This window comes from Vicia villosa, linkage group LG2 (assembly GCF_029867415.1).
Source record: "Vicia villosa cultivar HV-30 ecotype Madison, WI linkage group LG2, Vvil1.0, whole genome shotgun sequence".
NCBI classification, from domain to species: Eukaryota; Viridiplantae; Streptophyta; class Magnoliopsida; order Fabales; family Fabaceae; genus Vicia; species Vicia villosa.
This window is the reverse complement of record NC_081181.1, coordinates 133982270-134007748: the sequence shown is the minus strand read 5'-3', so window position 1 is coordinate 134007748 and position 25479 is coordinate 133982270. Positions and strand designations below refer to the sequence as shown.

The 25479-nt window shown below is 35.5% G+C and overlaps 2 protein-coding genes across 4 annotated transcripts; both read right to left on the bottom strand.

Moving 5' to 3' along the window:
* Positions 1 to 2473: 2473 nt before the first annotated feature.
* LOC131650061 (serine/threonine-protein phosphatase 7 long form homolog) lies at positions 2474 to 3429 on the bottom strand. The gene is made up of 2 exons (XM_058919803.1): positions 2961 to 3429; positions 2474 to 2625 (listed from the first exon to the last, which is right to left on the bottom strand). Exons 1-2 carry the CDS (start codon positions 3427 to 3429, stop codon positions 2474 to 2476), a joined length of 621 nt encoding a protein of 206 aa, XP_058775786.1.
* Positions 3430 to 4305: 876 nt separating this feature from the next.
* On the bottom strand, positions 4306 to 10411 carry LOC131652179 (uncharacterized). Of its 3 annotated transcripts, none has more exons than XM_058921970.1 (10): positions 10281 to 10411; positions 10096 to 10176; positions 9861 to 9948; positions 9265 to 9310; positions 8135 to 8210; positions 7286 to 7646; positions 6508 to 6751; positions 5984 to 6226; positions 5795 to 5914; positions 4306 to 5550 (listed from the first exon to the last, which is right to left on the bottom strand). In XM_058921970.1, exons 2-10 carry the CDS (start codon positions 10131 to 10133, stop codon positions 5102 to 5104), a joined length of 1665 nt encoding a protein of 554 aa, XP_058777953.1. In that variant the 5' UTR covers positions 10134 to 10176; positions 10281 to 10411; the 3' UTR covers positions 4306 to 5101. The 3 variants fall into 3 exon arrangements, with proteins under 3 accessions (XP_058777953.1, XP_058777951.1, XP_058777952.1); XM_058921968.1 differs by having other exon boundaries at positions 4312 to 5550; positions 9847 to 9948; XM_058921969.1 differs by having other exon boundaries at positions 4360 to 5547; positions 9847 to 9948.
* Between the last annotated feature and the right edge of the window lie 15068 nt (positions 10412 to 25479).

Below are 25479 nucleotides of genomic sequence, written 5' to 3'. Positions count from 1 at the left end.
AATTGGGTATGAGAGTTTTGGAGAGTTTGATTTTATTCATAACACTAAAAACCCCATAAAATTGGGGAACTAAAAAATTGTATTGAAGGAGGGTTTTGGAGGACTTACTTAAATTTTACAAATATCTTTAAGTTGTTTTACTATTTTGAAAATTAACAATTTAATAATGATAATGACTCTTTTATCATTTTAAACGGAATTATTTTTATAAAAAATATCAAAAAAATTTTATATTTTTTTAAAATTTCATTTTCGGAAGTCTTCCCTTCCCCTTACCTCCAAACTCGCAAACGTAACTTATTTTTCAAAAATATGCAGATTACACACTCCAAAATGGTGATATTCATGTGTGGTAAATAAATACTTCAAATAAAAATACAACTTGACATCATGTGCATCATTTTATGAGTGATTTGCACACAACCGACAATATTACGTAGCCAAAAATATAATGATCTTATTCTTATCATTATTTTTATATATACGAAGTAAGAAGTCAATGAGTGGCTTCTGGTCAAATATAATGTCCTTTAATTAACTCTCCCATGTAACTAGTGTGATGATAATACTGTGAACGTTATTATAACCGTTGGCTGCTGTGAAAGGATTTGATATAATTGCGCAAATAAATTAGTACTATGTGGACAGACTAAATTTTAAGTTCTATTAGCCACCATCCACTTATGTATGTGGACAGACTAAATTTGAGTATTTATGTTTTGAGAAGAGAAAAAATTAAGTGACAAATTTAATAGAATATAGATGTTCTTATAAATTTAGAGATTTATTTGTGTTTTTTTTTTTTTGTAATCTTATATAAAAAAAATTTATTGGTACTAGATCGAAGAGTTTTTCGTCTCACATAGTAGATAAATATGAACAAATTGGTAAACAATTTTTGTATGCTCTTACTCTTTATATTGTTATATTGTTCTTGCTATAATTGTTTTATTTGCACCAAATTGTTAGATTATCTTGAAACTGATTATATTTAATGTCATTGTTTGTTATCTCACATGAAAAATTAAGTGTATTTAGATTTTATTTTTAAAAAAAGTGATGAAGATGTGTTTTTTTAGTGATTCATTCTTATTATGAAACAATTTATAATTTAATAAAAAAAAATTCAAAGCGACTTCTTAAAAAAAACAGAATGATTTTTATTTAATTTTTATCATATCATTCTATAAAAAAATAAATAAATTCTTTTATCTTTAAAATTAATAATAATTACCAAATAATTTTAATTTTACTTTTAAGGCTCTTAATTTTATCTTTAATTTTAAAGTCGCTTTTAAGCTAAAATTTGTCGGGCCAAACATAGCTTAAGTTTTGTAGTAGTAATGAGGTTAAATAAACCTCTGCTCAATTTTATTGGACTAGAAGTATGCTTGAATATAATGTTGGAATGTTGATCTTGAAAGCTAACCTTTGCTCCATTTGGACATATAGGTGAAGGGAGCTTTCAGGGTCCAAACTGGAAATTGAGGATTACATCTTGAAAGGCAAATTATAAAGTTTGTAATCATAGCAAGTCTAGTATCAAAAAAGCCATCCATCAACTACCACGTCAAAGATTTTGTATCATAAGCTTGTAGCGATCACATCATCTTCCTAAATTTACACTCAACTTCAATATTCAAGCAGTAATTTCTGCATTATTAGTGCCCCCACCATTGGTTTAATCTTATTCTGTATCATTGTTTAAAAACTATATTTTTGACGTACTCATCCCACCCTACCAAAGTGAAAATTTTAAAATGTATATGCAATTTTAAAACGTATATGCATATCTAAATACACATTTTTATATATATATTTTATCTTTTATAAGTGAGTTATTTTCAGTTTAAAAATTAATATTGAGTATGACAGACTATGAGTCGGTCTGTCACCCTTCCGGCGTTTCTCCACTGCCTATTGTACAGCAAAACTCCTAGCCTCCGTCATGATGGCATCTAGTATATCTCTAACCTCAGATCCATCAGGAAACAATCATCCATCAATATCTGCCCATGCGATCTCCATGATACGACGACACTGAGGCAACACATTAGTGGCATGATCTTCCCTAGCATGCTCCTCCTCTAGAATCTCCTGATGAGCTGGCCTCGATGGATTTTCTGGAGCAACTTGTGTAAGGTATGGATGAGACACCATGAAGAACCAAATGATATCACCGTCAGCATAGCTCTAGTCGTTTGGTGCTACGGTACTTCGGGCCTCATGTGGCACAAGATGAGTTTCAAAATCATCAAATAAGACACCCATATCCCTCCGTTTCACGAGGGGAGAAGCAGAAACAACATGATCCCGGGGAATATCCTACATGTACCCGAACTGGCGCATGGCGCATTCAGGAAGATAAGCAGCAGTCTTGCGCGACCCGCAAGCCAACCATCCAAAAAACAGAGCAACGTCATCGAATGAAATCGTGACACGTTGGTCAGCATATGCGTGAAAGTGTATATCATCAAAACTCAACCGGTGAATATAGACTCTGAACGACTTTGCCGCCTGGTTCCCTCTGAGCAGGTTGAGTGCAACGACACGCAGACGGTCCTCCGTATAACTTGCATCCAATGACCAACCCGAGATACGGGGGAAGTGTTGTAGGATCCAGGCCTGAAATTACAATGATTATTAGTTAGTAACGGAATCACAATAATTAATAAAACGAAATCATAATATAATACTAATAAATTTTATCGTCAGGAGTGTGATGTTATCGGTCATCTACTTCGTCCTCCCCTTGCAGCCTTCAGACAGCTTATGATACAGGTACACCAAATAAGCTACCCCCTAGTTCCACGCATGGATCCGCTCAAAATCATCAAAGAACCGCAGGTACATGATATCAGTGTAAGTGCCACTGGTGTCCATAAAAATGGTCGTGTCAACCAGATATAACAGGTATGCTTTCATAGCATACGCTCTGTGATGGGAGACCTGCTTATCACCATGAGTTTGTTGTGCTAGCAGAAGCTCATCATCAAACACCTTCTTCAACCAGCTATATCTGACATGAGAACCACGGGTCTTATCCATCTCAGTCATCACTGCATCAGGGTCAACTCCCAATTTATAAACCAACAACTTCAACGCCTCCTCTTTGTCGCACCTTTCATGGTCTAAAAACCTCCCTCTTGTCGGAAGGTGCAACAGACACACGACGTCGTCGAGTGTGATTGACATCTCACCATATGGTAGATGGAAGGAGGACGTCTCATGGTGCCACCTCTCAACAGTAACGTTAATCATACCATGATTAACTGTGGTATATCTACAAAGGGTCAGGTCCTTCAACCTTGAAAGCACCAAGAGCTGATCAAACCATGGCTCTACGGGAGGTATAAGTTTAGAGATCTTCCGTCCATGATTTATGACTTTCAGCGGTACGACCTGCAACCTGCAACTTTTCAGCTTCATCAATGGCGAAGCTCAACCATCAAGACCTCAAAAAACCGATCATTGATCATAAAAACAATATAAGTAAAACTTGTATTATGACTTCTAAGCTTGCAAACACTAAAAAAACTTGAATTTTAGACCCTAAAACAGAACTTGTAGGTAAAATTACATATTCTCCAAAGAGCTCAAAAACAACTTACAAGTGATGATTTCTCTTGCTTCAATCTGGTTGAACATTGAACTTTATCTGATGCTTGATGATTCTTGATGAACTTTTGGCAAAATGGGATGATTTTGACACAATGGGGGTTGAGAGGGTTTGAGTGTGTTTTGTGTTTTGAATATATTATTGAAATGAGGAAGGGGAAGAGGCGGTGGGCGTTTAAGTGCCAACACGAGGCAGAAATGCATCTCCAGTTCTATCTCGTAAGTGCATTTTCGATTTATTTCTGCATGTAAACGTTCTTCAGTCTTAAAAATTCATAAGAATTTGGGGTGCTTCCGGAAATACATCTCTGGTTCCTACCAGTAGTTATGTTTCTGATTAGTTTAAAGTTGTTACGTAGAGTCTCGTCCACCAAAACCCAGGTTTCCAAGATTTTGGTGCGTCACAGAAATGTATTCCGATTTTCAAAGACATTTTTGGAAATTCACATGGGACTTAAGAAAAGTATAGGGTGGATTAAGAAATTCTCAAATAAAATATTTTTGATTGAAATTTAGACGCACACAATGTATGAACAGACACAAGCCCGGCCGAATATTGTAACAAGGATTGACCATCTAATAACAATAGTATACCATTTTCGTCATATATGTTGCATCCATATTTTAAAATTAGAACAAAATTACATTTAAAATATTAAAATTACCTTCATATATTATATTAACCAATAATATAATCGTCTATTTTGTATATTAATACATTTTTAAAGATGATTTTTATTCAATTTAAAACTGAATATAATTTGCAAAGCATGTGTATAGAGAGGTCAGCCTCTACATGTTTGAGAAATGGTCTCTCCGGAAGTATAAACAGCAGTCAAAACGTACATGGTTTTAAAATTATAGACCAAATACATTTTGAGCTTTTTTGTTGATTTACAAGTTCATACATAGTACTCTTTGTACCCAAAATAAATTGAAGATAGAAAATTGTTGTATAACTTGTTTATAATATAACAATTAAATTAAATGTTTTGATTGTACTGCAAACCCAAAACTCTTAAGGACTTTTATCTTGGAAATTCAGTACCAGCAGTCACTGATATTGATAATATATTGGAAATAACCGTTAACAACCTCCAAAAATACATGCAGTCTCAGCACGAGCTTATGCCCTTTAACAAGCAAATGAAGAGCCTCTGTAGATATCTTTGTTAAGAATATATTGCAAGCTTTTCATGAATGCTTAAAGGGCAAGATTAATCCCACAGACGAGGTCCTAAAAGCCAGCATGGAGTCACAGAGCAAAGCACCAATGTCATTTCTTATGACCCTTCTTCATATCAACTAGACTTGAGAAAACTAAAATCAACCATGTAGGTAGGGGAGACTAAGCAGATCAAAAGGCTTGAGCAACCAGTCAGCATGGGTCAAAATTGTTACAAAGACACAATCCATAACTTACAGAGATGTTCCTTTCTTCTTGTGTTTTGAAACCAAGAACAAAGTATGATATGTATGCATTCTAATCTGAATCGGATGACAATTGAGGAGGACACAATGTAGCAACCATTTTAGACAACATCTCTTGCATTTCCACCAGTTCTTCTTGTCCAAAGCCCCAACTCCTAAGTATCTCTGCCCCTGCTGCTCCTCGCGTAATTCCATACCGGTGAAGATTTTGTAGTTTATTCTCCAAAAGTGGTAAGACAGCGCTGCTGGAACGTAATCTGGCAGCCATGGGAATGGAATGGACGTCAAAGGATCCTTTTGATGAAGAATTAGTCAGTTGGCTGCCCATCAATTCACCGTGCTTGCCAACTTGATTTCCAAAGATTGATGGAAAAGGCAAGGGAATAGGCAGAGGACAAAGCGCAACAGATAGATGGCTGAACATTGGCCTTGTATTAGCACGCTCAAAAGCAGCATCCAATGAATCTTTTACTTCTGAAACTGAAGCGCGACGACCTTCTACTGATCCAAAATAGCAAAGGGGTTGAGATGAAAATAATCATGCAGAAAATAGAAATTCAGAAGAAACAGAAGATAAAAGTCGACTAAGTAATGAAGACAAATCATTTTGACAATTCTTTGCTTGGGGGTGTGCTTATTAGATACATGGCAAGATCGTTGAAGTGGATAATAATATTTAAATTTAGAAAACTATGACAAGAACATACAAGAAAAATCAATGATTAATAAATCTCAACGGAAATACCTGATGCAAAAGCTCCATGTACTGTCAACTGCTCAATTGCCTGTATGTCTTCACCATCCTCAGAAATCATTGGGGTCAACGGCTGAAAATTTTCTAACAAAGACACTTCATTCTGTCCCCCTGAATTTCAACAATAAAACTAATTAAAAACATTTCTTATCAAGATTAATTCAAATTATTCTCATGTACCAGTTAAAGCAGGTGTTGGCATGGAAACATCCAGAATTGACACCATATTCTGCCTTCCTTGCCCTGATAACATTTGAATAAGTCCATGAAAATCCACAGCCCCAGAAACAGAACTTGCATCAGCAGTAGGCCCAACTGGTAACATTCGGAATGGAAGACTAATGGAGTGTAGTGCAGCAGCATAAACGGCACTTGAGTGGTAATGCTTCTCATCTTCAATATGGAGGAACTTGGAAGCTCTACCTAAGAAATTTAGCAAAAAGAGGAACTTTAGATCAGAATAAAGACATCAAAGAAGGTTTAGTATAATTGAACAAGAGATTTGGAATCTATAATTTATGCATCAATTAGCCAACACCGATACATTTTGACATCAGTGAGGAAACTGCAGTAATATTATGATTGAGAATAGAACAAAACAAGGCCATCAATGACCATTCAAGTTTGTACAGTATCAGCATATTAATCGTCATTATTTGCTGTGTATTATCAAATCTATATTACAAAAAAATATATAGAGCTACCTAAGGAGGGAACACCAATAGGTACAATTAGTTTACAGTAGGACGATAGTCTTGAAAATGATATAGCATCATGAAGCTCCTCTAAGATTGTACGCTTCCTGGTCTGAAGATTTGCTCGTGAACGAGAACCACGGGCAGCATACAGTAGGACAGGAGTGTTTGTATACTCATCCACAATGTTTTCTAGAAACTCAGAAGCCACAGAAGAGAAACCTCCAGAGTCATCAACTACAAATTGAAATCCCTGCCAAATTTTAAAGAATTATTGTTCAAGGAACATCAAAGCAAACTGAGTTTTTTTTTTTAAAGCCTAACGGAAAAGGGCTATGGCTAAGATCAAAATAATATGTTATGTGAGCATAACAATAGTACCATCAATATTAAAATATCACACTGAAGTAGACAGCTAAAAAAAAATAGGTTTGAGGATTATTAAATTATAATGTTACGGTGTTAGGTTACCGTAGCTTTTACAGAATTACGACTATTGTACTTCAATTTACAGGTTCTATTCAAGTTTATGAAATAATTTGTTCGTTGTAAAATAAAATGCATCGAAATAATTAATCTAGTTCATTAAATAAAAGCATCATTTGCTACATTCAAGGTATAAGCAAATTCTAAGGACCTTACAAAAAACGAAAATAAATACAAATTGACTGAAAAATGAAAACATAGAAAAACCAGATGTTTTAGATACTTACTCCGTTCAAGTAAAAAGATATGTGAGAACTATTCCCTAAAAAGGCTACTAGATTAAAAAAAGAAAAATAGTTACCTGTACATGGTCACATTCTTCAACAAAAAAACGAAGCCTGTCACTAATTTCTTCCCCTTGTGAAGCCCAAGAAAAAGAATCCCTTCCAATTCCATAATTGTCAAATTCCTCAACATCCGTCCATACTCCATTTAATTCATAGAGACTTTGGGGGTGGAAATGTACTTTTGAGTAATCTGTCCAAAACTGTACTCCATCTTCTAGACTCTCGGTTATATCCTTATCCTGATACTTACTCGGAGAACCACTGTTTGAACCACTAATCTCAGTTACCATGTTTTGGTTTTCCTCTTCATAAAGACTTTGTAGAAACAAATTTTTTTTCCGAGGTTCAGAGGCTTGGGATGAAACACCACCAGTCCTGCACATAGGTGTATGGACATTAGAAGCATTTGAAAATAATTTTAAACCAAGAGTCTATGGAGACACAACTGATGAAGTAGGTATGATGTCCAACGGCAAAAAGATACAACTTAACAGAATGTCTTCAAGTAGAAAACAAACCATTTTTTATTTTATGCATACTCTTAAATCTGAAGTTCTTTTAGTGTGTCTGTAGCAAAGATCTGCCATCTCTATTACTGTTTTCAGGTACTTCCTTTATCAACAACCTATTTACTAATACTAAACCTGATATGATGTCTAAACATTGCTAATATTTACAAAAGAACTGTAATGAATCCAACGCCAATTTTCTAAAAGCTAATAATCTAGAGAGAAAATTCACAACAGAAATCAATGTTCACAACAATGTCAATGTTAGAGTTCCTTCCTCAATCCTCTACAGTTTCTCTACTTAATATTTTTCATTGAACCTTCATTATAAACGCATAGGCTAAAAGTTCTCACCAAGTGAAAACATCTGATGTTGTGGGAGCAACCTCCTTATATAATGTACCATGTGAGCTCATAGATCCAAGGGATCCTGAAAAGTTTAACAAATCCGGAAAAATATATTATAATGGGGTGGTAGTATGAATGATGTTTGGACTAAAAAGAAAAACGGATGAGACATTATACAATTAATTTTATACTAAAATACTTTTACAGTGCTACATGCTATCATCATGAGATCAACAGAAGACAAAAAATGTAAGGCGCTCGCAAAAGCAAATGGAAGTTGCAAGGATTTTAGTTGAGATAAAATACGACATCCAAAAAGAAAACACCAGATAACTCCATAAAGATAAGGCTAGCAACGTTGCAGAAAAAGTTTAAATATGTGGGAATCATGTTCAAAAGCAAACATCTGCAATTGTCTTCAGTGAAAAGTCAACAATCTTAATAATGTCTCCCTCCGTCTCATAAAAAGTGTTTCATTTGTAATATTTTTGTCTCAAAATAGTAATTGTCAGTTTAGAATACCAATGAAGTACTAATTTTTTTTTCCACTAATGAACTCTTATTTATTACCTTAACTATTCAACTAACTACAAATAATAAGGGTGTTTTAGTCATGACACATATATTACCATTAAAATCTACTAAACTAATTAGTTTCTTAAGAACCGCGCACACTTCAAATAGAACACCATTTATGAGATGGAGGGAGTCCTTTTTACTGCCAAAATATTGTGTTAATCATCTTAAGCAATAAGAAAATAAGTTGTCTTCTGCTTTTGGCATTGTAAGTTTCACATATAATATAATCGGTCCTCTAGTTTATATTGTTTACGATTTTCCTATCAACATAACATGCTCATCGAATTTCTATTTCAACACAAAAATCATTTAACTTGTTTCACAGCATCACTGAACCTTTGCATCAACGAAAAAGGTCCCGCTACATGCTAGTACAAAGTTTTTGATCGCTATTTCTTTTCATAATTCAATTGAATGTAAGACTGACCATAAATCCTTCACAACCACGTAGTGGTGTCAACTTAATGAACAACAAAAAACCAACAAATAGATCTAATGAAAAGGACAAGATCCAAACTGATGTGTTTTTTCAATATAAAAGCATATAAATTAAATACCTCTCATATTTATTGAGACTAGGCGAGGAGTGTATGTATCAATGCCCTGCAAACATTTAAGCAAAATGGTATAAGCATAAGTAGAACAGTAAATGCTTCTAATCTATAAACTCATATCATCTATCGAAATTTTAACAACTACTAAAAATTTCCATCTAGACATTGAAGTAACATTTAATAATTAACCCTGGACCTATTTCCCCAATATTTAAATGTTAGCATTAGTGCACAAGGACAAGACACATGGAAGGAATGGAGCACTGTAGTTCTAAATTGAAGTCTACATCCCCAATTACATCTACAACACAAAAGTTTTTCAAGTTCTTCAAATGCCATCACAACAGCAATTACGGCTACATTTGCCTACACTTTGCTGCAATGTCAAGGTTCATAGCATAACCGCAATATACAGCCATAAGCAGTAAACCAACTAGATAAGTCCAAATGCAAACAAGACCCTATTCAATAATCTATCCCCAAACAACATTGCACCTGATGTGTCTCAGCAAGTACAAGATTTTCTTTTCGTTTCAAAATAATAACAATTATACTTGAAATATATAAACTAGAGAAAAATTGCACCTGATGTGTCTCACCAGTACGATAAAGCGCGTCCATGTTAAGATCCTGATTTTTGAAGACGGAATCAGCTTGAGGGTCCCCAGCCAACCCAAGCAACTCATCCTAAAAATTGAACACACATTAATTATTGCATAATCAGAAAGAAACGGAAAAAGCAATTCATACCATTGGAAACAAATAAACAAAGCAAACAAATGTGAAGTAGATAAAGTTTCTATCATTAAATTGTAAAAAATAACCAATACAAACCTGAAAGTTCCAGAAGTGAGAGCCAATATAATTGGCATAATCACCAACTTGGATTGTTACAATTTCTTTCATTTTCGCTTCCTGTATCAGTTGCAAAGTAGCATAACCACATTAATTTCTTAAAAGCAAGGGAAAAAAAGAGTTTATTTTGAAATTTAACATAGAACGTTAAGTTAAAAATTCACCTTAGGTTATGGTGGAAGAAGCTCTAGTCGTTCACAGGGATGAAGAACTTTCGGTTCTTTGAAGGAGATTCACACGCAGTGGAGAACAAACAGAGACTATGCGACAGGGCTGCAGACTCCAATTATTATTAGGGTTAATACCTATTTTACCCCCTGCCATATGGGGCGTAGTTGAAAAAAACCCCTGCCAAAAAAAAAGTTTCAAAACATGCCTCATAAAATTTCAAAAGTTTGCATTTGAACCTTTATCACGCCACCTCACTAAAAAGTATGATGTGGCAATTTTTTTTTTAATTATTTTTAATGACATGGTTGGGCTTAGGTGGCATTTTTATTATTTTTTATTTTTTTTAATTCCACGTGGCATTTTTATTATTATATTATTGTTTGGTTTTAGGAATGTTTAATATAAATGCTCAAATGACATGGTTGGGCTTAGGTGGCATTTTTATTATTTTTTATTTTTTTTAATTCCACGTGGCATTTTTATTATTATATTATTGTTTGGTTTTAGGAATGTTTAATATGAATGCTCAAAAAATTGGTCCTAGTGGGTGTTGAACCCAGGACCCAAAGCAAACATGCCCAGCTGCTTTACCACTAGGCTGCGTGTTCCTTTTTGTTATTCATTTGCCTTAGCTAGTTTATAATAATATTGTGTTTACGTTAATAGCTTAGTTAATATTTTCATAATTAATTATTGTAAATATTATTAGTTTATAATTACTGTATTAGTTATTAGTTAATGTTATTAATTAATATTACTTAAATTATAAAATAATAATTAATATTTATTATAAACTATTAATTAAGAAATTCATTATAAAATAATAAAATAATATTTGTTTACTAATTAGCGTTAATATTTATATATTTATATAAAATAAAATATATAAATATTAGTTAAATTAGTATAATAATATTTTTTTACTAATTAACGCTAATTCTTATGCCCACGCATTTTCTCAATTAATTAAACTATATTTTACAATTAGTTAAATTATAAAATAATATTTATATTTAATTTAAATTATCAACAAATATTTAATTTACAATATTTTTATTATTTAATTAATATTTGTTTAATTAATATTAAATTAGAATTATTAATGCTAATATAAATATTAATACTAATAACTTAAATTATAATTTACAATAATATTAATTGTTAATAGTTAAATTATGAAGACTTATTTTTACAATAACAGTAACTATTTGTAAAACAATATCAATTAGTAACTATTAGTAATAATATTTGTTTACAGTTAATTAATAATGCTAATTATTATGAAAACAATATCAATTAGTTAAATTATAAAATAATAATTACTTATTTTTACAATAACAGTAACTATTTGTAAAACAATATCAATTAGTAACTATTAGTAATAATATTTGTTTACAGTTAATTAATAATGCTAATTATTATGAAAACAATATCAATTAGTTAAATTATAAAATAATAATTACTTATTTTTACAATAACAGTAACTATTTGTAAAACAATATCAATTAGTAACTATTAGTAATAATATTTGTTTACAGTTAATTAATAATGCTAATTATTATGAAAACAATATCAATTAGTCAAATTATAAAATAATAATTAATATTTATATTAATTTAGTTTAATTTAGTTTATATTTTATAATTTAATTAACATTAGAAATTTAGTTTAATGTTAGAAATTAACTATTAAAGTTATTAACGTTAAAGATTAATAGTATAACTCTGCTAAGGTAAATATTGAACAAAGAGACACACGCAGCCTAGTGGTAAAGCTGCTGGGGATGTTAACTTTGGGTTTTTTTTTTGGTAGGGGGGTTTTTCAACTACGCCCCATATGGCAGGGGGTAAAATAGGTATTAACCCTTATTATTATTAAGAGTAGGGTTTATGGTGGCGAAGAAAAATTGTGGGGTTAATTACAAACTTTGGTGCTTCTATTTTCATTTTTTTAATTTTGATTTTTCTATTTTGATTTTGTTTGCTCCTTGCATTTTTTTTATAACTTTTTTCATAAATTTTTATATGGCTTAATTGCAATTTTGATTTTCGGATTATATTTTTTTTGGGTTTGGTTCATCTATTTTAAAATGCTGAATTGTAGTCCCTTTATTTTAGTTTTTTTTTTTGGATTTTGGCCCCTTTACAAATTCAAAGACAATTTTTAAAAAATTGAGACTCACATTGATGACATGTTAAACATAAATCTTAAATAAATTTTTTTTTTTAACATTTCACTACTGAATTGGCCCTGACACATCACTAATGTGAGTGTCATTTCATTTAAAGTTACATTTAAATTTACAGGGGCATAAAATCCTCAAAAAACCAAACTATAGGAACTAAAATTTCGGATTTTAAAATATGAGATCGAAATCTAAAAAAAAAATAATAAAGAAATCAAAATTACAATTAAACCTTTTTATATTTAGAATATAAAAAATTAATAATAGGATGAGGTATGAGTCCCTCGTCATGAACCACTTTTAATATCCATTAGATTTAATAAGTTAACGGATTTTATAATACACCAAAATACATTGGATTTTATGCTCTCTCTTATTTTTCTAGTCTGCTTTTCTCTCAATCCAAACTACCACCCCGTCAATACCAAAAGATAAATAAATAAACTACCACCACCACTCTGCCATTAACGTATCCTTGAAGACAATTCCAAAAATACTCTGATTTGACATTTTCGCCCTCTTTCTATCTACACTTTGGCATTTTTCACATTAAGCTTTCTTCCTAATTGAATTGCTAACAAATATCAGCCCCACTCTCACCGCAAAAGACTCGTTAAGATGGTGGCCGAACCAAGAAGGCAGATTTAGTGTGAAAAGCTGTTACAATCTTATGCATGATCGGGATTTGGAAGAAGTTTTGGAAACTCATTCGAAGTTGGCACTCAAGAGGATTTGGAAGACCAACATTCCATCTCGTTTAAAGCTTTTTGGTTGGAGGGTGGTGCTCAATAAACTACCTACAAAAGATCAATTAGTTAAGAGGGATAATCAGAAATGATCAACAAGAGTCTGTATTTTCTGCCAGGAGAAACTTGAAGATCTTGAACATCTCATGTTCAAATGTTCTTTTAGTCTAAATGTTTGGAGGAGCATTTATGGTTGGTTGGATATTAAGGAAACGGAGGATTATGTCGGAGTGTACCATATGAGAAATTTCACTCAAGCTTTAGCGGGGAAGATAAAAAAGAAGAAGTTGTGCCTTATCTGGTTAACTACCGTTTGGACGACGAGAAACAATTTCTTATTTAAAGGCGAACCATGGGTGCTCGACGATGTAATCATGAATATCAAAGGATTGCTTGGTCATGTCACACCATAGGTAATAGAGGTTCTTCTTGTAATACCTTGTATAATCTTTTGCTTATAAAAAAAAAATATGACAAACCAAGTTATGGCTTTACAACTTAAATTTACTCAGATTTTTTTTCTTTGGAGTATTTGTTTTCTTTTGAGAAAATGATAAAGAGTCATTTGGTTCCTCCATATTAAGTATGGATCCAGTTGGATTGAAATTTATAATAAAATAACGGTATGGATCCAGTTGGATTGAAATTTATAATAAAATAACGGTTGACGGTTAGAAAGAGCAAAAGAAGTTTGTGTTGCTGTTGAAGTTTCCCATTAATTTTTTTAATATACTTGTTTTGCAATTTAGTAAGGATTATTCCAAAATTTAATGAGTTGTTGTTTGATTAATTTGAATACTGACAAATATGAAAGTGTTTTTTTTTTAGAAAAAATGTCAAAGTTTTAATGAAGTTGTATCACTCATGATAATGATAATGATAGTAGTGTTAATGTTGTTGTGGTAGTGATGACAGAGATAATGACGGAGAAGAGGCTATTCAAAACAAAAGGGAAATAAGATTGATGAAATAATCTAATGTGGTGTGATCTATGATAAGATGTGTAAACTAATTTAATCTAATGGTTATTAAATGTGGTTTATGGTGAGGGATTTAGTTAATGGTTATTAGTATTAATTTTTATATTATTTATAAGAAGTAATTTTTTTAATTCATTTTCATAATTTTTTTCCACCTCAATTTTACATTTCTTCTTTCTCTATTCCATCGTCTCTTCATTTTATCTTTCATCTTCTTCTCTCTCACATAACTTTTTCATTCATCTTTGTTTACTAAAACCAAATCCAAAATCCTCCATTTTCATCCAAAATCAACCTCTCACTAAAAGTTCATCATCATTTTTGGCCTCATATTGTGACTTCCTCAAGGAGTGATTCGAATTTCACTCAGTTCCTTCCTAATTTTCAAAGTTCTCTGTTGTTCATCTAGGTTTTGAAAGTCACGGTTTGAATTTGTAGGTTTTGTGTTGATTTCACAAGTTGTTGATTTCATTTAGCAAACTGGTGTTTGATTTCGCACATGATCATTTGTTAGGTTTCAAAAGTTCTTTGCGATTCGCATTGTTCATTTGGGTTCAAGTAAGTGCACAAACGTCAATTCTACCCTTCACAAAACAGATCCTTAAGATGTGCTCTTAGATATTCCGGTAATTTATCTTGGAAAATGTCCTTGCAAGTCATAAACATTCAAGAAATTGAAATTACAAATAGTCTAGCTGTAATAATACTTAAGATGGATAGTGTTCCAAATTATGGGGAGGAGTTTCTTGTCCAATTTCTACAACTTATACGTATTAGAATATGCGATAGGCCCTTCCCAATCGGGTTGTAGTTTTCCCTAATATGTAGGCATAACTACTTGCTTTAAGACTGAATCACCTTCTCACATCTCCCTCAGTTTGACTTTGGAGTTGTACTATACTTGGCGGCAAATTCTCAGACATAAAAAATTATCTCAATTCATTGATCTAGTATGTCGCACATTCAAATCATGTCTTATTTATCATTTGATCAAATTGGGAGCGTCACCATGAGGGCGAGTCAATCTCCACGAGAAGCATGACATTCACTCCATATACCATGGAGAGTGGAGTTTCCTTAGTAGTAGAGTGAGGGATGGTGTGAAATGACCATATTATTTCGTGGAGTTGTTCAGCTCATAAGCCTTTGGCATCATCAAGCTTCTTTTTAAGTCCCTTTAGGATTACCTTGTTCGTCAATTCAACTTACTTATTGGCTTGTGGGTGTACAACAGATGCAAACATTTTTTGTACTCCTAAATCTCGACAAAATTCAAGGATCGTAGCGCTGGAAAATTGGGTCATATTGTCGGAAACAATGTCTTAGGGAAGCCTAAACTTGCACATAATGGGCGATCTTTTTCTGCTGTGATTTTGGAGATAGCTTCCGCCTCTATCCACTTTGTAAAGTAATTTACTCCTACTATTAAAAAATTTAGTTAACATGTCGCCAAAGGAACAAATCTAAGATGTCCACCCACACTAGTAGAAAGGCCTAGGATGAGGTCATTGACTATAGAAGTTCAGTTGGGGCTTGGTGAAGATCAACGAGCCTCTGACAATGGTCACACTTCTTAACGAAGGTGAGTCCATCCTTCATCAAGGTAGGCTAATAGTATTCCGTCCTTAGTAATTTGTAGGCAAGGGATTTTCTGCTAATATGATTATTGCATGCTCCTATGTGTATTTTAGCAAGTACCAAAACGGTTTCATGCTCGCCCAGGAACCGTAGAATTAGAGACGTTCCCCCCATTTTATAAAGATTTCTCAAGAAAATGGTGTACTTGTGGCCTAATTTTAGACATTCCATGCTTCCCCCTCGTTGAATGGGAGTTCGTCTACCTTTAGATAACATAGTATGGGAGACATCCAAATAGACTCAAGGACAACTTCTAGGGAGTAAACCTCACCCGCCTCGATGTAGGGGGATACGAAAGTCTCCTGGATCATTGTTCTTGTTGAAATACGAGAGACTAAGAGATATTTGAATAAACTGTGTGTTTCGTAAAGCACAACGGAGACTTTATTATATATAGAGAGATTACAGCTAATTACATGATATAGTTGATGTGGATTTATTCTATATACAAATATTCTTAATAATATATTTTACAAATATCAACACTCCCCCTCAAGCTTGAGCATATAAGTTAAATGAACCAAGCTTGCCACATATATAATTAGTTCTGGGACTTCGCAGGGATTTTGTAAACACATCTGCTAATTGATCATTAGAGTTGACAAAGCTTGTGACAATGTCGCCTGATTCAATCTTCTCTCTAACAAAGTGAGAGTCTATCTCAATATGTTTGGTCCTCTCATGGAAGACTGGATTTGAAGCAATGTGCAATGCAACTTGATCATCACAAACAAGTTTCATTGGTCTTGCTTCTTCAATTTGAAGCTCTTTGAGCAACTGTTTTAACCAAATGAGTTCACATGTTGCCATTTCCATGGCCCTACACTTTGCCTCGGCGCTTGATCTTGCAACTACATTTTGTTCTTACTTTTCCAGGATATAAGGTTTCCTCTAACAAGTACATAATACCTAGAGGTGAATCGTCTATCAATGGGTGACCTTGCCTAATCAGCATCGGAGTATCCAACTATCTAAGTATGTATTTTATCTTCATACATGAGGCCTTTTCCTGGGGCACATTTGATGTATCTCAGAATCTGGACAACAACATCCATGTGTTCCTAGCAAGGGGAATTTAAGAACTGGCTTACCGCATTAACTACAAAAGAAATGTCCGGACGAGTGACTGTGAGATAATTCAACTTTCCAACCAAACTCCTATACCTTCCTGAGTGAGATAAGGGCTCCCCCTGATTAGGTAGGAGTTTGACACTTGGATCCATAGGAGTATCAGTTGGTTTAGCATTCAATAAACTTGTTTCTTCCAAAATATCCATAGCATATTTCCGCAGAGAAATCACCAAAACATCTTTAGATGGATTACCTCAATACCCAAGAAATAACGGAGTTTATAAAGATAATTTGTCTGAAATTGATTCGTGAGATGTTGTTTTAACTGGAGTATTCCCTGCTGATCACTGCCAGTTATGACAATATCATCCACATATACAATAAAATAGATACACCCTTGGGAAGAGTGGCGATAAAACACAGAATGATGAGCTTCACTACAGACCATACTTAACTATTGTACTACAATGCTGAATCTTCCAAACTAAGCTCTCGGAGATTTTTTAAGACCATAAACAGATCTATGCAACCTACAAACCATATTTGAGGACTCCCCCTGAGCAACAAACCCAGGTGGTTGTTCCATATATACTTCCTCTTCAAGATCACCATGTTCAAAGGCAATTTTTATGTCAAGTTGATGAAAAGGCCAATGTCGAATGCCTGCAATGGCTAGAAGAAGTCTAACACATGCCATCTTGGCTACACGTAAGAAGGTATCACTATAATCTAACCCAAAAATATGAGTGTATCCTTTAGCTACCAAGCGAGCTTTAAATTGATCAATTTTACCATCTGGACCAACCTTCACTGTATAAAGCCAACGATAACCTACTAAAGATTTCCTAGAGGGTATAGGAACCAGTTCCCAAGTATCACTGCTTTGAAGAGCACACATTTCGTCAATCATTGCTTGCCTCCACTCAGAGTGAGATAATGCTTCATCTGGAGTGTTAGGAATAGAAATAGAAGACAAAGAAGACAAACAAGTATACAGCAAAGGGGAAAGACAATGATAACATAAATCAATATAATGTGGGGAAGGGTTTCGTGTTTGATGTATACCTTTTCGAAGAGTAATCAGAAGATCGAACTCAGGTTGTGGGATCGGATCCACTAATGGCAAAGGCGTTGAAGGAGAGTTTGCAATGACCTCAAGGACAGATACTATCTCAGGGATAGGTATTGCCTCAGGGATAGGTACGATAGACGTGGGTTGATGATGCTGATATGTTTGAAGTGGATGAGAAGTAGGGGTAAACCGTAGGGCTAAAATGATGGGGGATAATGGGAAATGGGACTTCTGGAAGAGGTGTAGGAGTATTATCCTGAAGGGGTTCCGGAGTTACTTGGCTGGACTTGAATTATGGAGCAGACTCGAATAAGGTAACATCGGCCGATATGGGGTATAATTGTATAGTATGTGAGTAGCAACGATAACCTTTTTGGGATCGATGATAACCAATAAAGACACATTTTAGTGGTCGTGCTAATAGTTTATCAAGACTAGGAGAGAGATTATGTACAAAACATGTGGACCCAAAGACTCGGGGAGGAATTGAGTGAAATGGAGAATTGGGAAAAAGGATTGAATGAGGAATTCTATTGTTAAGGACAGATGAAGGCATGCGATTTATAAGGTAACACGTCATTAGCACAACATCCCCCCAAAATTGACGTGGAACATTACCATGGAGAAGTAGGGTCCGAGTGGTTTCTACGAGATGCTGACTTTTGCGTTCGGCTACCGTGTTTTGTTGAGGTTTATGAGGACAAGATGTTTGATGGAGAATACCATTGATGGACATAAAAGTTTGAAATTATTGGGATAGGTATTCACGAGCATTATCACTTCTTAAGGTTCAAATAAACATACTAAACTGAGTTTTTATTTCCTTATAAAATTATTCAAAAATAGAGAATAATTTAGATCTATTTTTCATTAAAAATAACCATGTACAATGTGAAAAATCATCAATAAAGGTGACAAAATACCTAGACTCAAGTGTAGAGACAATACGCGAGGGACCCCAAACATCATAGTGAACTAAAGAAAAAGGGAATGAAGCTTGTTTATTGACTCGATTGGGAAATTGACTACGAGTTTGTTTCCCTAACTGACACGGCTCGCAATGTAAATTTGACACCTTCGATAAACTTAGCACTAACTTATGTAGTTTAGGAAGACTGGGATTACCTAACTGAGCATGGATAGTGAGTGAAGAATCTTTGGCTGAGCATGTTTGAGATGACATTGAGAGGAAATAAAGGCCTTGAGACTCACATCCGACGCCAATCGTCCATCTCGAACTTCGATCCTGCAGGGTAACATTAGTGTTAGTGAAGGTGACAATACAATCAAGAGAACGAGTTAAATGAATGACTGAAAGTAAATTAAATGGACAACTTGGTACATATAAAGCAAAAGTAACAAAGAGAGAATGTAGAGTTTGAATAGTACCAATCCCTTCAGATCAGGTTTAAGAACCATTGGCAAAAGCTATAGTAGGTAAGAAACTCGAGGTAGAGAGGGAAGTGAAAAGAATTTTATTACCAGTAACATGATCAGACGCACCAAAATCAAGGACCCAAGATCCAAGAGATGATGATTGAGAGATACAAGCAGATGAATTACCAGTGTGTGCAACCAAAGCAGTAGAATATGAGTTCTGATAATTTTGATACCACCTAAGAAAATCATCGTAGTTTGGCGTAAAGTTCTTAGAAGTAGCCATGAGTATCAGATTTGGAACAGTTGCACGGTGGCAAGTGGGGCGATGGAAAAATCGACGGGATCGGCCGGATCGGAGAAGGCGTTTATGCTGGTAGGGTTATTTTGTCGGAAGGTCGCCAGAAACAATAGCGGCAACAACGGATGGCGGCGGCATTCCGGTGGTGACTAGAGAAATTCGAAAACGGATGCCGGAATGAGTCACGGCAATGTATGGAAGGCAAACCAAATTTATGACACGGTTTACCAAAAAAATTCACCGGAATACAGTGGGTCAACTGGGTAAAGCACGGTAAGGGGTTATCTCTCAGTAGGCTCTAGATACCATGTTGAAATACGAGATACTAAGAGACATTTGAATAAACCGTGTGTTTCGTAAAGCACTACAAATAACTTATTATATATAGAGAGATTACAACTAATTACATGATATAGTCAATGTGGGACTATTTTATATACAAATATTCTTAACACTATATATTTACAAACCCTTCCATTTTTTAGGTGGCAAGTTTGGACAAAAAGTGTGCTCTAAAGTTTTGTTCATGGGGAACATGTTTTATTCCAAAATAAGTAAAACGAAAGGATAGGATATGTACCTTTTGCACATATCTTATCAACTGGGTTCTTTTGTCTTGTACTGTCTGGATACTTGGTTGGCGAATAATTGGGAATCATTCTTGGCCTTCAGTGCTTTCTTTATGATTATGTATTCAAGTTAGTCTAAAACTATTTCAGTGTTGTTCCCATTCATGTTCGAGGCGCTATCAACTAATAGCGCCCACTATGGAGTGTTTTCTTGTGTACAAATGAGCTAAATTATGCCACGAAATCTTCAAGAGCCTGAGATTTCATATTTTAAGAGTTCCACCACCCAAGACATCATCCTTCCCGCCAAAAATGGCTTCTTCACGACTTGTCGAACATGATATTTGGCTTTGACAAAGATTTTGTGACCCTTAGAGTAAGGTCTCAGCTTCCTCTCCGCGACGACGACTAGTGCTAGCTTCTCAATCTTCTGATAATGCATTTATGCGCCTCTAAACACATTGCTTGTGAAATACACGAACCTTTATGCCTTATATGTTTCTTAGACAAGTACTGAATTAATGCCTGATTTGTGACCGAGAGGTAGAGGACTACTGGAAATTCCTCCCTCGGGCGAGTGAGAATGGGAGACAATGAGAGGAAGGAATTTACCTTGTAGAAATCCTCCTCGCACTCTGCAGTCCATTGGAATCTCTCTTTCTTCTCACGGGCTGCAAATAAAAGAAAGGCCTTGTCGCCCACACATGAGAGGAAGCGTGATAGGGCGGCGAGGCGACCTATGAGTTACTGCACTTCCTTGACATTGGTGGGGCTTCTCATTGCAATGACCGTCTAAAATTTATCCACATTGGATTCAATGCGTCTTTTCGTTAGCATGGACTCCATAAATTTCCAGCATGAACTCTAAAAGAGCACTTGGCAGGATTCCAACACATATCGTATTTCATGACTTACTGCAGAACATCCTCCAAATGTTCAACATGGCTGAACCATTTAGTAGTTTTCACTATCATATCGTCAACAAAGACCTATAGGTTTCGCCCTATCATGTGGGAGAACACAACACCATGAGTCACTGGTCGGTGGCGCCATCATTCTTGAGACCTAAAGACATGGCATTGTAATAGTAGTTATCGTGATTCAACATAAAGGTTATTTTGGGGACGTATAAGGGATCCATTTGAATTTAGTTGTACCTTGAGTAGGCATCCATGAAGCCCAACATGAAGATGTCTAAGGATTCATGAATAAGACGATCAATATATGATAGTGGGTATATGGGTCTTTAGGATATGAGTGTTTACAAAAGTAAAGTCTACGCACATGTGCCATTTGTTTGCAGCCTTTCTCACCAGCACCACGTTGGCCAACTAGGTAGGATATTTTGTTTCTGTAATTAACTTGGTGCTGGATAGCTTAACTACCTCCTCATTAATTGTGACTATATTCTCTTCCCCTACTTTTTGATTCCTCCGTGCTACGGGCTTGGCAGAAGAGTCAATCGTGAGGTGGTGGCTCACCATTTTAATATATATCCTAGACATATCAGAGGGAGCCCATCGAACAAGTCGATATTTCTAATGAGTTAGTAGACTAACTCGTATTCTCTTCCTCGGTAAGTGAAGTACCTATCTTTGTCACTTGATGGGATCAGGAGCATATTGTGACTTCCTTCAAGTCCTCCATGGGTGTAGTCTCTCATTGTCTGCGCCCAACCTAGGATCCCAAAAATTGATATCTGCATATGGGTCTTCAGAGAGAAGGGCATCCACAAGGGCAAGCTATTCCCTTCATGTCTCCAGACTATTTTAATAACACTCTTAGCGATATGCTAGTATACTCGAATCGCCCCGACTCGCCCACCAAGTAGCGATTTAGAAGTAACCGCCCTAGCGCTTTGATGGTGGGCGGGTTTAGTAGGATGTTGTAGGGCTGCATCGTGTTTTCAATAAGTTAGCTGACTTCAATCGCCTTGGTGTCTTCTCCCTCGTCATATATCATCTCTAAGGTCAAATGGCTTCTTACTTGTACATGTTCGCGTGACAATCATATTAACGAGCCCCTGAACACGTTGACATCATTAGGAATGAGGTGAAGCTTTTGAAAAGTATCCCAGAACAGAACGTTAGCATAACTCCTAAGATCTATTTAGACTTGCTTGATATTCCAGTTGCCATGTTGCACAATGATGACCATAGGGAGAAATGAGAATGAAAGAGGTGTGACCCATATAGTTTTACCGGGACACCACTATACTAGTTAAAGAGTACAAGTGTGTGGTATCCCTATACAAGGGAAAGGGATACTTAGAGGCCTTAATATGTTTATTAAAATTTAGGGTGTTAGGGCTTACCCGCGGTAGTGAGAGGCCCTATACGATGGTGTTATAATATTTATATTGGTTATAGAAGGCCAACTCATGTGCGATGAAATAATATGTGTCTAAGTGTTTTTCTTAGGGTATGAATGATATTTTATGTAAGTTATGATATGCCATTTCTCCTGTTGGGGGAAAAGTATTTCTAGAGGCCTTTGGGCCTAGGGTTTCTGCCCAAGAAATTTCTTTCCCCAAGTTTTCCATAACACGGAAGATGGGAGGTACTTAGGGCGAGGTGATGCCCCTTAGAGAATGACATATGGTACTCTCCCCTCTCGGGGGTTGTAAAGCTCCCGTCATAGCCATGTACTTTACAAATATAACACTACATACATAAATTGTATATTTTAGCATAATTAAAATACTTCCTTGATTTAGAAGTATCACTATTAGAGTAGCATAGTGTTGTGTGTATTAGAGTAGCATAGTGGTGTGTGTTATGGACTGCCACCTGTCCTTTGTATCTTCTTATCACCTGCTATTGCAGGTCACCTGTTACTAGTATAAGTAACAGGTGCCTCTCTCTATCCATGTATCAAAAACTCATCATAACAGAATAATAACAAATTCAGTTACAGCACCATGAAGTGCTTCTCTCTCTTCACTTTCTCTCTTTCTAACATGGTATCAGATTAAGCCTTCGATCCATCGTTCCTCTTGCTCCGATGTCGCAACCTTCCTCTCCGGAGCGATCGGCATCTCGTACGACGGCGGCGTCACCGCTTCCAGTCGTTGACGATTCGAATCGTCTTCATTTTTCGCTTAAGATTTCGCAGAAGTTAGATGAAAAGAATTTTCATCTCTGGCGCCAACAAATTGAACCGTATATCAATGCTCACGGTCTCACGGAGTTTGTTGTGTGTTCGTGAATTCCGTTGCAGTTTGTTGATGATGAAGCGCGTGCGAACGGCACCGTCAACCTTGAGTACACGCGCTGGCTACAGAAGGATCAGATGTTGCTATCGTGGTTGCAATCGACGCTTTACAGTGAGATCCTCTCGCGTGTTCTTGGTTGCACGCACGCTCACGAACTCTGGGATCGTCTTTTCAGTTACTTTCAGAAGCAAACACGCGCGAAAGCTCGTCAACTACGTGTTGAACTCCGTGCGATTTCGCTTGATACTCTGTCAGTTCAGGAGTATTTACTCAAGATTCGTACCACTGTAGATGCTCTGGCTTCCATTGGAGATCCTATACCTGCTTCTCATCACATTGATGTGATTCTTGAAGGTCTTCCTTCAGATTTTTCACCTGTGGTTTCTGTGATTGAGAGCAAGTTTGGTGTCATGGACCTTGATGAAGTTGAGATCCTGCTTCTTGCACATGAATTGCGTTTAAACAAGTTCAAGAAGACTGCACCTCCAGATTTGGTTTCTCTCAACCTTACACACACTGCCTCTCCAACCACCAAACCTGATGAGAGCACTCCTGCGTCTTCTGAGGCTTCTACACAGGTGTCTACTCAGCATACTGAGTCTGAAACTCAGTTCAATCGTGGTGGTCGTGCCTTCAGAGGAGGACGTACTGGTAGAGGCAGAGGAGGCAGATTTGGTTCATCTATGGTTCAGTGTCAAGTTTGCTCTAAAACTGGACACACGGCTCTGAATTGTTGGCACAGGTTCAATCAACAATTTCAACCTACCTATGGTGCTCAGTACAATCAGGCATGGACGGCTTCTCCTATGCCTATGGTTGCTCAAGGTGCAAATGTTTGGTCCAGACCTCCTGCTCCTTATAGGCCTGCTCAAGCTGCTCCTGCACCTGGTGCCTATTGTCATACCCCAATTTTTGACCTAAGATACCACCTCATATCATAGCATATGCATCATTTGCATCTCTAACAAATTACATAGCTTGTGTTTGCTACTTGTGACTCAGCAGGGTTTAATCAAGAAATCACTCATCAGTACAAGCAACAATCAATTAGGGTGTTGTTACCCCTTCATCTCAAATGAATCATCTTCATCAACAATCAACATTTGGTCCTCAGAGATTCATTTCAACAAGCTCAAAGGCTCTGAATCGACTGAATTAGGGTTTTGACTGAAGACAACATACTCTTGACTTTTGCTCAGAATTTGACATAATGACTCGGGACATGACCTCAAGACCCCAAGTACATCATTTTGGCCTAATCTATTGACTCAGAACATCTCCTACACAAGGATTGATCAACAGTGAAATTTCAAATCATCAGATTAGGGTTTTGAACTATCAGGGACCAAAATCAGGGATCACATTTGGGAAACCCTAAAAATCCCCAGGAAGTCAATCAAAGGTTTCAATCATCTTCAAATAATCCCTATGACAATATCCAATGAAAATTGTGTCTCAATTCAAGATCCACAGTCATCAATTTCATCAGGTCGACAATTAGGGTTTTTGACTTAATTCACTAAACCACTGACTTTTTAATCAGGACATGGTGCCATAACTCAAACCATGGCTCAATATCCTCTAATGCTTCAATATGATCCATTCATACCATTCATATGGTGAGGATAGCCTGTTTCATTTGAAATCTCCAGAAACGCGATTCGTCTGAAAAAGTCAACTGTACAAGATCACCATTGACTTTTGGGGAATTTTGGTCAACCATGACTTTTGAAGTTTTGAATCATCAATATATGATATATGAAGTCATTTGATCAAGAAAAATCAAGAAAATCAATCAAGAATCAAAAAGTCAAAAGTTTGACTTTTCATACTTAGAAAAATTTCTAAGTGTTTTTCATGGTTTTTTTTCAAACTTTGGAAGGGAATAACTCAAAATTTCACCTACAAACTGAAAAAAAACTTCCAACATGAAAGTTGTAGATTTTGATCCAATGAACAACTTTGTCACATATAATTTTTTTTCCAAAAGATCAACCATTTAAGAGATATGGAGCTTCAAAGTTGGTATCTTTTGAAAA